The sequence below is a fragment of the Sapajus apella genome, unplaced genomic scaffold (assembly GCF_009761245.1).
Source record: "Sapajus apella isolate SASKATOON/1434 unplaced genomic scaffold, GSC_monkey_1.0 scaffold2, whole genome shotgun sequence".
NCBI lineage: Eukaryota > Metazoa > Chordata > Mammalia > Primates > Cebidae > Sapajus > Sapajus apella.
In genome coordinates, this window is record NW_022436942.1 from 20,036,391 (window position 1) to 20,050,467 (window position 14,077).

Below are 14,077 nucleotides of genomic sequence, written 5' to 3' on the forward strand. Positions count from 1 at the left end.
TCTCATCCAAGCATAAAAGCTCATACCTATAATCACAACATTTTGGGAGGCTGAAGTGGGAGGCTCACTTGACAGGTGTTCAAGACCAGTCTGGGCAACACAGTAAGACTCCTGTCCCTACAAAAAAACTTAAACTAAATGAGCATGGCAGTACGAGCCTGTAGTTCCAGCTACTCGGGAGGCTGAGGTGGGAGGATCCCTTGAGTCCAGAAATTCAAGACTGTAGTGGGCTATGACTGTACCACTGCACCCCAGCCTGGGTGACAGAGTGAGACCATCTCTAAAATATAAAAACATCTCTCTCCACCATCCCCACATCTTCCTGACCTCTCCTGGCACCCTCCTCCAAAAAGTCAAATCAGTTTAGGGTCTGAATATCAACTCAGAGCCTGAGATGTGGAGTTCTAACACTGTAAAGGATTACGCCATCTGAGGAAGGGACTCTGGTATGTTCTATTTGACTGAAAACAGAAAAATGCCAAGTACTAAAATATTTTAAGAATGTTATGAGCATCTGTAATGAGTTGGGGTGAGACGTAAAGTACAAAGAGAGTAAGATCTGAGCTCTGTGAAGACAGGATTCAGAAAACACTAGGCATAGTGTTTAAGAGCCCAACCCTAGGCTGTAAGCTGGAAGGCTCCCCCACAATTCCTCTGCCATCACCCCAACCAATTAGACTATTTTATGGGAGAAACAGTATCCCTCCTTTCCTCCAAACACTCACCCACTGTTACAAATGAACTAACAATTAGGTGGGAAAATGAGTGTAAACCCAAAGCACCAAAATGGAAATTCCTCAGTGCCATTAGCCACTGCAAAATAACTTGAGGCTCCCTATCACTTCCCACGCCCAAAACAGAAAAACATGTAATACAATCTAACAAGTAGATTCACATGAGAAGCCCAAAAGGCAAATTCAAAATTTCAAACAAAAAATTAGGGCGATTTAAACATTTGTTTAACTATGGAGAAAGAAGACAGAATCAAGAGTTCTGTGAGGCAGAGGAGCGGGGAGTGGCCATATCAACAATGGTTTCTATGCATGAAAGGCCCTTCCTAAACCTCCTACCATACATAGCAAAGCTGCTTCTGTCTATCAAATGAACAGATTTCTAGATTTTCTCTCAAAGGCCACTGACAAGAAAGCAGCTATGGTATATTTTCCTTGACTGACAGCTGGAGACTCAAAAACAAAAGCTATCTGCCCAGCCGAAGCCCTCGAGAAGGTAGAAGGTAGTGGGTTTGGGGCTGTTTTACACTGGATGAGCCCCTCCTAAGGTTGGAAGCATCAAGAGGAAGACCACAGCAATTCTGTCCTTTACATTTTATATCCTCCCCATTGCCTCGCACTCCCTCACCCCCAGATGTACATAGAAAGTCGACACTAGGGGGCACTGGGACTCTCAATTCTGGCGTGGCTGGGAAGGGAGGGAAAGCTGGGCCAAGCTCTATGTCCCACAACTGATACTACAGTTTCTTCCTCCCTGCTGTCACCCCCTTCCTCTCCCTATGGCTCGCCTAATGAACACCTGTCTCTCTATCCTTCATCATTTGCCTTTGTTTGACTTGTTTGGTGGAGAGGCACCTGGCCTTGGAGTACAGGGGAGTGGAATTTTCCTTTCAGTGCATAAGGGAGTGACTGGGAGAAGACAGGAGCAGGATTTTACTTCCTAGAAGATGGGCGAGGCTTTCTTCAATCTGTCTCCATGTGTAGAGAGTCACATCTTGCAGAAGGGAACATTTAAAGACCAAGACATAGGCTTTTTAAAAGGACTTAAAAGGACTCCTAACCTCACAAAGAGTTGGAATTTATTGCTCTTTTCTACCCTCGCTCCCTGTTTTCCTTCCATAAGAAGGAAAATTATTTCTGATGTCCTAGTTCCCTGGGCACGGGGTCCAAGCACACCAGGGCAGGGCAGGTTGCTCTGGACAGTTTAGAGAGCTTTGTCCTTTCCCACCGTTGCACAGCACACACCAGAAGAGTGCCCTGAATCCTTCTGAGCGCGTGTGTGCACTCAGCATGGAGCCACAACTCTTTCAAGGATCACTCTTGCTATATGCAGAGGTATCAAAGGTCAAAGTCTGGGGAGAATCCTAGGATCTCAGTCTGGTCCTTCCCAAACAGCTGCATGGGTGTCAAAGGCACTGTTTGTCCAGGGTTTGGGTGAGCATTTACCCTAACGGAGGAGGCAGGGACAACACTGTCTATAGCAGTGTTTCCCAAACTTGGCAATACTGACCTCTGGAGTCAGATAATCCCTGGCTGAGGGTGGTGGGGACTGTACTATGCAGTGCAGGATGGTTAGCAGCAACCCCGGTTTCCAGCCACTAGATGCCAGTAGCACACACATCTCACCTCCAGGCGTGGCAATCAAAAATGCCTCGATGTTGCCAAAGGCCTCTAAGGGACAAAACCGCCTCTGGTTGAGAACCCCTGGTCTGAGGTGAAGTAGCAGATCTTCCAGAGTGCAGAAGGAGCCTATGCGGATTCAACTAGGTCACAGCTGCAAAGGCTCTAAGCATGGCAACGTGCACAGGGAAGAGAAGGGCCGTGAAGCCCGGGACAGACAGGAGGCAGGTAAGGCAGGGACTCCCAAAGGCTGTAGCTGGCACAGACATTTCCTCAGAATCTGTTGGCCTTGGCAGTGAAAAGAGTTGGTCAAAGTAAGTCCATTCTTCTGGAACTTGCCAGGGAAGACCTAGTCTTCAACCAAATTTGGCTCAAGGGTGTGTTCTCAGGGCTGTGGAATTGTCTCATTCGTAAGCCTGGGTCACATCTGTGCTTTCTGAAGCCAAAGTCTAGTTTTTTCTCCCAGAAGGTGGCAGCGTGGAGGAAAGAACAGCCACTTCCATGGCCTACTTAGTGTTCTGCCTTGTTCCTTGCCCAGCCTGCTCACCCCACCCCAAATCCCACATGAAATTTCATTTTTAAATATCCATAAAATTAAAAGCTGTAGAAGGGCAAAGTAGGCAGCCTCAGCTGTTTAGAACAGAGGAAAAAACAATCTGGAAAAGAGAAAGAAGGAATAACATGGGTGAAGAGATGGGGTATGTGAGCTGAGAGTTTTACAAAACAAAATTTTGAAGGTCTGCACACTTTTTAAAATACATACACACACACATCAAAAAAGCCCATCACCAAGCTCAGTAAGCAGGGCTCCTACATCAGTGCTCTAGCACCACAACTTTCTGTTTTGTTTTGGGTTTTAAAGAAATAATTACAAATCGTTTTAAAAGCATCCCCAAATAATTCCAATACATCAAACACTTTTTCATATAGACGAGAAGAAGCTCCAACCACCATGTCTCTCAGGGTAGGGAACAGTACATTGCAGTTAAAAACAAAAATCTTTCTTTGCAAAAGAAAAAAAAGTTTTTTGGATCTCCTTGAATGTAGTACACACAAAAAGTGATGGTTCCCCAGGCTCCATCAGCAATGGAGAAAGAGCAGAGGGCAGGAACGTAGAGATTTCTTTTTCCAGGCCCAGGCCTGTGAAAAACGATGGCTAAGTGTGAGTCCTTAGCAGGGCCAACAGATGGTCTGCATTCCTGGTTAACCCTCTGGAATCTGGGAGCATGAGTATCTCCAAGAATTCATTTCTATTCAGTAAAGATGGGGAGGGGAATCCTAAAGAAGGCATAAGCCAGAGAGGAGATAAGACAAATATGAGAACCTGTGTGACTTTAGGCCGGGCTGAGCTGCTGTTTACCAGCACAGCCTTCCCTGCCCCCCAGCATGTGGTTCTTACCCACTGTTACTTGTTGAACTGGAAAGAATAGACCCCATGCTCTGAGGGCGCGTCCATTGCCACTTGGTTCTGCTGGCTGCTGCTCTCCTGTGCCATGGCCAAGGAGGGGAGTCATCTTGCATGTTCCTTTCCTCATCTCCCACTACAGCAGCCTCACCAAAGCCCACCCACTGTCAGTGCCCTCCCAGCCACCCACTCTCCACACTCATGTGTGAGTGCTTCCACCCACGGCACCACTTCCCTAACCTTCCTAGCAGTCTGTCCTCTTCCCAAGACACATTTGTCAAAACGAGCCAGCATCCTGGTGTTAACTACTGCCTGACCAAACATGAAGAAGGGCCTCATTCATGAACTCAGACCAAGTCCTTCTTTCCTACATCTGTTGTTTTTTTAAATATGAAACGCTTCACAAATCTCCATGTCATCCTTGCACAGGGGCCATAATCCCTGTGTCATTCCACTTTTGCCATGTGTGCTGCTGAAGCAAGGATATCCTTCCTACGGGCTCCATATACCTACCAGCTACCTGTGAACACAGAGCCAGCAACATTGTGAGAGGAAGATCTTGATCAGGGTGAAACCTGCCTCTGTTCATTTTCCTAACCGCAATCCAAAGAAATGATAACACACTTACCTCCACTGAAACACTGGAAGAAGGCACAGGGGCATACTGGGAGACGTAAGCTCCTGCCGTTGGCATATACTAGAAAGAGAAACATCAGCGGGCTTACAGCGGTGATTCTTGGCTACATTTGAAGCAGTTGGGGAGTTTTAAAAAAAATACTGACACCTGTGTTATGCCCAAGACCTCCTAATTTAATTGACTTGAGCATTAGCTTCTTAAAAGCATTTCAGGTGGTTCTAAAGTACACTGGCTTAGAGAGACGTCTCCCTATATGACTTTCTTCTCCTTTTCCTTGACAGGCTCCCTTCTCTACCCTTGAGCCCTTCTATATAAAAAGGAATGCAGTAAGCCTAAAAGAAACCTAATGAGCTTCCTCCATCCTTCCAGGTACTATTTTGATGAGGATTCCTAGGACATGTTTGTATCTTTAATATGCAGACAGAAGCACTATTCATGAGGTGCATGAGTAGGAATCAGTTAAGAGTGGGGTCTGGGGAGCAAATGGCTATATTCCTGGCTCATGGAGCACTACCACTATAGTTTATGTTCTGTTCTGAGTGTACCCTGGATGACACTGAAGTAATGTCATCATTATTCATAAGTTACTTATCCTGAAGAGTATTACACAGGTATGCCTTGCTCAGAAGGAGAGTTTACAATCAGAAACATCCTGCTTTACCGTGCCTGTGCTGCTCAGGGAGAGGTGGCCCAGTTGCTGGGTAAGAGGTCCCATCATGGAGGCTGGCTGGAGAGAAATAGGATGGTCCATCCCTGGTGTCAGAACTGAACCCTAGAAGCGGCAACAAAAGACAGTGTTAGGCCGGGCGCGGTGGCTCAAGCCTGTAATCCCAGCACTTTGGGAGGCCGAGGCGGGTGGATCACGAGGTCAAGAGATCGAGACCATCCTGGCCAACATGGTGAAACCCCGTCTCTACTAAAAATACAAAAAATTAGCTGGGCATGGTGGCGTGTGCCTGTAATCCCAGCTACTCAGGAGGCTGAGGCAGGAGAATTGCCTGAACCCAGGAGGCGGAGGTTGCGGTGAGCCGAGATCGCGCCATTGCACTCCAGCCTGGGTAACATGAGTAAACCCCCTCCCCAAAAAAAAAAAAAAAAGAAAGACAGTGTTAGCTGCAGCATCCTGTGAAGCTGCCTAAAGCAGTGATTGGTGGCTGTCAGGACCACTGGAGACAGACATTTAAGAATCCTGGGAAATGGTAAATGAGCAGCAACCCAACTATGCAACAGGAATAGGAACTCTGCCTGTCAGTGTGGAAGGACCCTCGTCCAAGAATAACAAGCTTAGGTCTTACTTCTGGGTTGCACAAGGGTCTAAGCCAGAGCTCACACCTACATCTCCGGGCATCAAAACCCATTGTTTTTTCTTTTTTTGAGATGGAGTTTCATTCTTGTGCCCAGGCTGGAGTGCAATGGTGCAATCTCGGCTCACTGCAACCACCGCCTGCCAGCTTCAAGCAATTCTCCTATCTCAGCCCCCTGAGTAGCTGGGATTACAGATGCCTGCCACTACACCCGGCTAATTTTTGGTATTTTTGGTACAGAAGGGGTTTCACCATGTTGGCCAGGCTGGTCTTGAATTCCCGACCTCAGGTGATCCACCCGCCTCGGCCTCCCAAAGTGCTGGGATTACAGGCGTGAGCCACTGTGCCCGGTCTATTTTTTCTTTACATCAAATTGCCTCTTTGGCTTCTGCCCACTTCTGAACACTCACTGAAGGTTGCATGAGGTATGAATGGTGGTGCATCCAAGATGGGTTAGGTACTTGTAGAGGAGATGTCTGAGTCACTCTCTAAAACAAGCAAAAGCAAAAATGTTAATTGCCTGGAAACTACTGTTCAGCCCAAGGATCTGGCCAAGTTCAGCAAAGCCCAGAAAAGTTGGAATGCCCCACTAAAACTAGAAACATTAAGAAAAACTGTTTAAAAAAATATTAGCAACTCTTAAAACTCAATAAATAAACCAGTGGAAAAAAAGGGCAAAAAGGAGTTCAAAATTACAGTGAGCTATAATTCTGACACTACACTTCAGCCTGGGTGACAGAGAGAGACTCCATCACTAAAAAATGTTAAAAGAAAAAAAAAAAAAGAAAAGGGTTTGGAAAGAAGATATACCGGTAGCCAATGAGTGCATGAAGGAGGCTCAAATGCAAACCAAAACCACAATGGGATACCACTGTATACCCACTAGGATGGCTACAATTATTATTTCCATTTTTTGAAACAGGGTCTTGCTCTCTGTTGCCCAGGCTGGAGTGCACTGGTAGGACTAGAGGTGTGCGCCACTACACCTGGTTAATTTTTGTATTTTTTGTAGAGCCATGTTGCCTAGGCTGCTCCCAAACTCCTTGGCTCAAGTAATCAGTCCACCTCGGCCTCCAAAAGTGCTAGGATTACAGGTGTGAGCCACAGTGCCAGGCCAGCATGGCTCCAATGAAAAGGACAGAATGACAAGTGTTTTATGCTGCTGCTGCTGGTGGGAATGTAAAATGGTGCAGCTACTCTGGAAAATGTGTTGGTAGTTCCTTAAAAAATTAAACATACAGTTAACTATGTAGACCAGCAATTCCACTCCTAGGTATATACCCAAGTGAAATGAAAACATATGTCCACACAGAAACTTGTATGTCAATGTTTATAGCAGTATTATTCATAATAGCCAAAAGGAAACAACTCAAATGATGATCAATTGATAATTGGATAAACAAAATGTGGTATACCCATATAATGGAATATTATTCAGCTATAAAAAGAATGAAGTACTGATAAACACTACAACATGGACAAATTTTGAAAACATATTAAGTGAAAGAAGCCAGACAAAAAAACTACATATTGTGTGGTTTTACTTATGTGTAATCATACGATCATACAATTTTCTGGGCTTTGCCTATTATGTCCAGAATAGGGAAATCTATAGACACAAAAAGTATATTATGGGTTGCAGGGGCATTTCAATTCAAATTGGATTTGAAATAATCCAAAAAATTACATTATTTAATAATTTGATGCTAGGCCAACTGGTTAACACTCTGAAAGAAAACAGGACTCCTGGCTGGGCGCGGTGGCTCACATCTGTAATGACAGCACTTTGGGAGGTGAAGGTGGCTGGATCATGAGGTCAGAAGATCAAGACCAACCTAGCCAAAAGGGTGAAACCCCATCTCTACTAACAATACAAAAATTAGCTGGGTGTGGGGCGTGTGCCTGTAATCCCAGCTACTCAGGAGGCTGAGGCATGAGAATCGCTTGAAACCAGGAGGCAGAGGTTGCAGTGAGCCAAGATCACACCACTGCATTCCAGGCTGGCGACAGAGCAAGACTCCATCTGAAAAAAAAAAACAAAACACACAAAAAACCAGGACTCCTATCTTATGCCATACACAAAAATAAAATCCTGATGATTAGACATTTAAATGTAAATATAAAACATAAAATCTTAGAGACCAAAACCTAAAAAAAAAAAAAAATCTTGGAGACCAGATACATAATTTAGAGACTGAGAATACTTTTTAAATTAAGACAAGAAATTCAAAAGTTTTTTATAAAAGGAAAATAAAAATTTAACTATATATAATTATTTTTTTAGGTGGAGTCTAGCTGTGTTGCCTAGCCCAGGCTGGAGTGCAGTAGCACAATCTCGGCTCACTGCAACCTTCGCCTCCTGGGTTCAAGCAATTCTCCTGCCTCAGCCTTCCAAGTACTAGGATTACAGGTGCACACCACCACACCTGGCTAATTTTTACATTTTTAGTAGAGACAGGGTTTCACCATGTTGGTCAGGCTGGTCTTGATCTTCTGACCTCGTGATCTGCCTGCCTCAGCCTCCCAAAGTGCTGAGATTACAGGAGTGAGCCACCGTGTCCAGCCAACTATATACAAAGTTTACTTTTTTTTTTTTTTTTTTTGAGACATGGTCTTGCTCTGTCAACCTCTGGGGTCAAGCGATCCTCCTACTTCAGCCTCCCGAGTTTCTGGGATTACAGTCATGCACCACCATGCCCAGATAATTTTTGTATACTTTGTAGAGATGGGGGTTTCACCATGTTACCCAGGCTGGTCTTGAATTCCTGAACTCAAGTGATCCGCCTGCCTCCGCTTCCCAAACTGCTGGGATTTCAGGCATGAGCCATCACACCTGGCCAACTTTTATATGGCAAAGACTAGTGATTCCCACAGTATGTTCCCTGAACAAGCAGCAGTAGCAGGAGCATCACCTGGGAACTTGTTGGCTATGCAAATTCTTGCCTTCTACCCTAGTCTTACTGAACCAGAAACTCTGAGTGTGATGCTGCAACCCAGGTTTCAATAAGCTTTCCACGTGATTCTCATACACCACTAAAGTTTGAAGACCACAAAGTCAACAGCCGAAAAATAAAACTGGAAAAAAAAATATGTAACAAAGATAATATTCAGAAGATTAATACTTATATATAGTTTTTATAAATTTATGAGAAAAGAACAAATAAATAGAAACATGGGTAAAGCATATGAATAGCAATCAGAGAGAAGCAAATCAAAATATAACAAACAAAATGATTAAATTCACCTATAGTCAGGGACATGCAAATTAAAATAACAATGTACTTTACATTCATCAAGTCAGGAACAATTTTTTTTTTTTTTTTTGAGATGGAGTTTCACTCTTGCTGCCCAGGCTGGAGTGCAATGGCACAATCATGGCTCACTGCAACCTCCACCTTCTGGGTTCAAGCGATTCTCCTGCCTCAGCCTCCGTAGTAGTTGGGATTATAGGTGCTTGTCACTATGCCCAGCTAATTTGTGTTTGTTTTTTGAGATGGAGTCTCGCTCTGTCACCAGGCTGGAGTGCAGTGGTGTGATCTCGGCTTACGGCAACCTCTGCCTCCCTCCAACCTCCCAGGTTCAAGCAATTCTCCTGCCTCAGCTTCCTGAGTAGCTGGGACTACAGGCATGTGCCATCACGCCCAACTCATTTTTGTACTTTTAGTAGAGACAGGGTTTCACCGTGTTGACCAGGATGGTCTTGATCTCTTCACCTTGCACACCTGTAATCCCAGCACTTTGGGAGGCTGAGACGGGTGGATCACGAGGACAGGAACAATTTAAAAAGAGCAGTAACACCTATGTCTGGAGGGAAATGGGTACTTTCACACAAGGCTGGTAGAAATGTGAGGTAACACAGCCTTTGTGGAAAGCAATCTGGCAATGTCTATCAAGCTGAACATCCGTACACCATTCAACCTAGCAATCCAACTCCTGAGACTCTAGCCCCCAGAAATAGAAGCAGTCTTATGTAAAAATATAGCACAACAGTGTTTAGTGGAGCATTATTGATAGCAGCAAAAAAATGAATCTAAGTGAACGCTCTCATTGGGTATAGCTAAAGAATTCTGGCACATCTGCAGCATGAATTATAATGTAACCATTAAAAAAGATAAAATTAGAGCAGAGATAATGTTAGCTGCAACAGAATCACCTGGAGGGCTTATTAAAACCCAGATCATGGCGGGCGTGGTGCAGCACTTTGGGAGGTCGAGGTGGGCAGATCACCTGAGGTCAGGAGTTTGGGATCAGCCCAACCAACATGGTGAAACCTCATCTCTACTAAAAATACAAAAATTAGCTGGGTGTGGTGGCATATGCCAGTAATCCCAGCTATTTCAGAGGCTGAGACAGGAGAATCACTTGAACCCAGGAAGCAGAAGTTGCAGTGAGCTAACATTGTGCCACTGCATTCCAGGCTGGGCAACAAGAGCGAGACTCCATCTCAAAAAATAAATAAATAAATAAATAAAAATCAAACAGGGCTGGGCACAGTAGCTCATGCCTGTAATCCCAGCAATTTGGGAGGTTGAGGTGGGCAGATCATGAGGTCAGGAGTTCAAGACCAGCCTGGCCAACATGGTGAAACCCTGTCTCTACTAAAAATACAAAAATTACCCGGCATGTTGGTATACGCCTGTAATCTCAGCTACTTGGGAGGCTGAGGCAGGAGAATCACTTGAAGCTGGGAGGTAGAGGTTGCAGTGAGCTGAGTTCTTGCCACTGCACTCCAGCCTGGGCAATAGAGTCTCACTCTGTCGCAAAAAAACAAAACAAAACAAAAACTCAGATCGCTGGGCCCCATACTCAGAGTTTGTAATTCAGTAGATTTGGAGGGGGGTCCAAAATTTCTGTTTTTAAAAATTCGCAGATGATGCTGACACTGCTGGTCTAGGACCACACTTTGAGAATCACTGGTGTACGATACTGTTAAGTGAGATGAGTGAATGTAAAAATATATTTAATATGGTCCAACTTTTGTAAAATAAATAACTTCCCAAATGCTATACAAATGTGTATATTCACATGAAAAAATATGACCAATGCTACACAGTAGGACATTAACATGAGTTTACTTGTGGGGGTGGTGGAAGGGGAGTAAGAGGACACCATTAAAACTACATACTGGGGGGGAAACTACATACTATATATATCACTGCACACACACAGATCATCTTTTACACTGTTATGTAAAATTGTGTGAAATATGATTAAAAGAAAAAACAAAAAATAAGAAGTTCCTAGCCTTATATTACTTAAAGCACAATAGTAGGGAAAACCACCGCACCCTTTTTCAGGCACGAACATACCTGATACGAAGACACGGGAGAGGAAAGGTATGGGGAGAGTGCAGACTGAGCAAGCATCCTGTTGGGGGTGATGTTATAAGGGGCTGGGTAAAACCTGTGGGAAGGAACCTCAATCAGTACTGAGTCACAGGAAACCACAAGGGAAGAGCCCCGACGGATAGGCACAGCCAACTCTTCCTTGACTTTCAAATAGAGACAATCAAGATGAAACATTTGAGTGTCTGGATATAGGCTATTATCATTTTCAGGTGGCCTGGTTATATAAAACACCCTTACCCATTCTGAAGAGATGTGGTGGGGTCATAGGTCAAGGCCATGCTACCCTATAAAGAAAGAAGACAGTGTTCACATTGTGAGTCCTTGTGTGAGAACAGGCCCAGAACGTCCAAGGCTGGGAATGTATTTAGTTTAACGAATTAAAGCCTGGACAAGTCCCACTACAGCTGTTCAGGGTTTTTCTGATTGTTCAGGCTGCAAAGCCCCACTCAAGAACACACTGGCAGTATGTCAACAGCCAGCACCTCTCGGTTACCTGCTGTAGCTCTCAAGCTTTCAACCTCGGCTCACAGAAATCATGCCATGATCATTCCCATTCCACTTGAATGTCCTTAGTACTCTTGTCTCCTCAGAGGTCCTCTTACCATGTCTCCGTTCCTTGGCCAGGCCCGTCCATTTTGCACAAATTTTCCTTGGTTCTGTCGTTTCTTTGGCCCGCCATCAGCAAATTTGCAAAGCAAGGGATCAGGTGGGGCTGCCAAGAGAGAAAGCAGATGCTCAGCTGAGTCCCACCTCATGTGGCCCAGGCACACTCATGCAAAGCTGCTCCAGAATCTTCACTGGAAGTAACATCCTGTGGCCCTCTCAGTCTGAGCCCCACATGCCTCACCTGGTACTCCAGGGGGTGTCTTAATATATTTTCCATTAAAGTGGGTGATGATGGCTTCACACTTCTCTGTGGACTCCATCCTAAGGAGCATAAGAGGGTTAGGCTCTAGCTTCTCTAGGATCTGTGCTTTCCACACTTTCAAAGAGAAAGCTCTAAGTTCCCAGCCCCACAAATGCTCCAAATATTGTGACTACAGAAACACAGAGTGTCTGCCACACAAATTCAAGGTTCTTGAAGAGGTAACCCCAACTTGTAATTGGGGTCCTTTCAATTGGTCCTTGTATGGGATCCTCATAGGAATAATGGCAGTCTTCAGACCTTTTTTTTTTTTTTTTTTTTTGAGATGGAGTCTTGCTCTGTTGCCTAGGCTGGAGTGCAGTGGCTCAATCTAGGCTCACTGCAACCTCTGCCTCCCAGGTTCAAGCAATTCTTCTCAGCTTCCTGAGTAGCTGGGACTACAGGTGCACACTACCACATCCAGCTAATTTTTGTATTTTTTAGTAGACACAGAGTTTCACCATATTGGCCAGGCTGGTCTCGAACTCCTGACCTTGTGATCTGCCCGCCTCAGCCTCCCAAAGTGCTAGGATTATAGGCGTGAGCCACTGCATCCAGCCAGACTATTAACATGGGCCCTCTATTGTGTCTGGCACATAAATAAGAATAGAAGAAATAGAGGCTGTTACCATTATTATTATTTTTGAGATGGAGTCTCGCTCTGTCGCCCAGGCTGGAGTGCAGTGGCATGATCTCGGCTCACTGCAACCTCCACCTCCTGGGTTCAAATGATTCTCCTGCCTCAGCCTCCCGAGTAGCTGCAATTATGGGTGTGTGCCACCACACCTGCCTCATTTTTGTATTTTTAGTAGAGACGGGGTTTCACCATGTTGGTCAGGCTGGTTTTGAACTTTTGACCTCATGATCCACCTGCCTTGGCCTCCCAAAGTGCTGGGATTACAGGCATGAGCCACTGTGCCTGGATACTGTTATTAAAAAATTCTCAATAGAAGTTGTTCCTTGGGATTACAGGCATGAGCCACCGCACCTGGCCACCATTATTTTTTATTAAAAAATTCTGAATAGAAATTATTTATTTAATTTGATAAAATTGTACAAGCTAAGAATTTGCCAATATTTAATTTTTTGCTTCTTGTTGTAATTAAGGTCAAGGTCTAATTAGCTACTGATAATATCATTAAGATTTCACCAATCTGTGGAAGGAAAAAGCAGTAAGAAAGAGTTCATGGCCCATAGTGATAGAAAAAGGAATGTTGGAATCTACTGACTTAGTTTCTTGTCAGAGAGCGAGGAATAAGTAATCAGAAGACTGAGATTCCAGCACCCAGAGCTCTGTGTTAGAACACTCACAAAAACCCTCTGACCGGCCAGGTGAGGTGGCTCACATCTATAAACTCAGCACTTTGGGAGGCTGGGGCGGGTGGATCACTTGAGGTCAGGAGTTTGAGACCAGCCTGGCCAACATGGTGAAACCCTGTCTTTACTAAAAATACAAAAATTACCTGGGTTTGGTGGTGCATGCCTGTAGTCCCAGCTACTTGGGAGGTAGAGGTAAGAGAATCGCTTGAACCCAAGAGGCAGAGGTTGCAGTGAGCCAAGATCGGGCCACTGCACTCCAGCGTGGGTGACAGAGCGAGACTCAGTCTCAAAAAAAACCAAAAAACAAAAACAGCCAGGTGCGGCGGCTCATGCCTGTAATCCCAGCACGTTGGGAGGCCAAGACAGGTGGATCGCAAGGTCAAAAATTTGAGACCAGCCTGACCAAAATTAGCTGGGCATGATGGCGGGAGCCTATAATCCCAGCTACTCGGGAGGCTGAGGCAGCAGAATCGCTTGAACCCAAGAGGTGGAGGTTGCAGTGAGCTGAGACTGTGCCACTGCACTCCAGCCTGGGTGACAGAGCGAGACTTTGTCTCAAAAACAAACAACCGGAAACAAAAAAACCCTCTGATCCACTCCTTATTTATGCTTTAGAGATAACATCTATCTACTCTACCATACAGTGTTGTATAGATCAAAGGAGATAATTTATATAAACGTGCTCTAAAAATTATAAGGGACTATATAGAACAAGGAACAGTATCTTCACCTATTTCCATATTTAAAGTAAGACTCACATTTGCTGTGCCAATGACCACCAGAAATATGAACCATTCCTATAAAAGAG

At 44.7% G+C, this 14,077-nt stretch overlaps 1 protein-coding gene and 1 pseudogene across 9 annotated transcripts in view; both read right to left on the bottom strand.

Annotated features, from left to right (window-relative positions):
* The window catches only part of RBMS2 (RNA binding motif single stranded interacting protein 2), a 148,350-nt gene that overhangs the window by 19,387 nt on the left and 114,886 nt on the right, over positions 1–14,077 (bottom strand). For 3 of the 9 annotated variants that reach the window (XM_032290614.1, XM_032290623.1, XM_032290545.1), the window contains 9 exons: positions 11,893–11,972; positions 11,648–11,757; positions 11,283–11,329; positions 11,007–11,100; positions 6,108–6,185; positions 5,055–5,165; positions 4,385–4,453; positions 3,751–3,837; positions 1,794–3,629 (listed from right to left, as the gene is read on the bottom strand). In XM_032290614.1, coding sequence (XP_032146505.1) covers positions 3,757–3,837; positions 4,385–4,453; positions 5,055–5,165; positions 6,108–6,185; positions 11,007–11,100; positions 11,283–11,329; positions 11,648–11,757; positions 11,893–11,972 — 670 coding nt within the window. In that variant the 3' untranslated portion in view covers positions 1,794–3,629; positions 3,751–3,756. Of the gene's footprint in view, positions 1–1,793; positions 3,630–3,750; positions 3,838–4,384; positions 4,454–5,054; positions 5,166–6,107; positions 6,186–11,006; positions 11,101–11,282; positions 11,330–11,647; positions 11,758–11,892; positions 11,973–14,077 lie in introns of those variants that run through there. The other 6 variants (XM_032290554.1, XM_032290563.1, XM_032290573.1 and 3 more) reach the window with 6 other exon arrangements.
* On the bottom strand, positions 4,141–4,237 carry LOC116527876 (annotated as a pseudogene).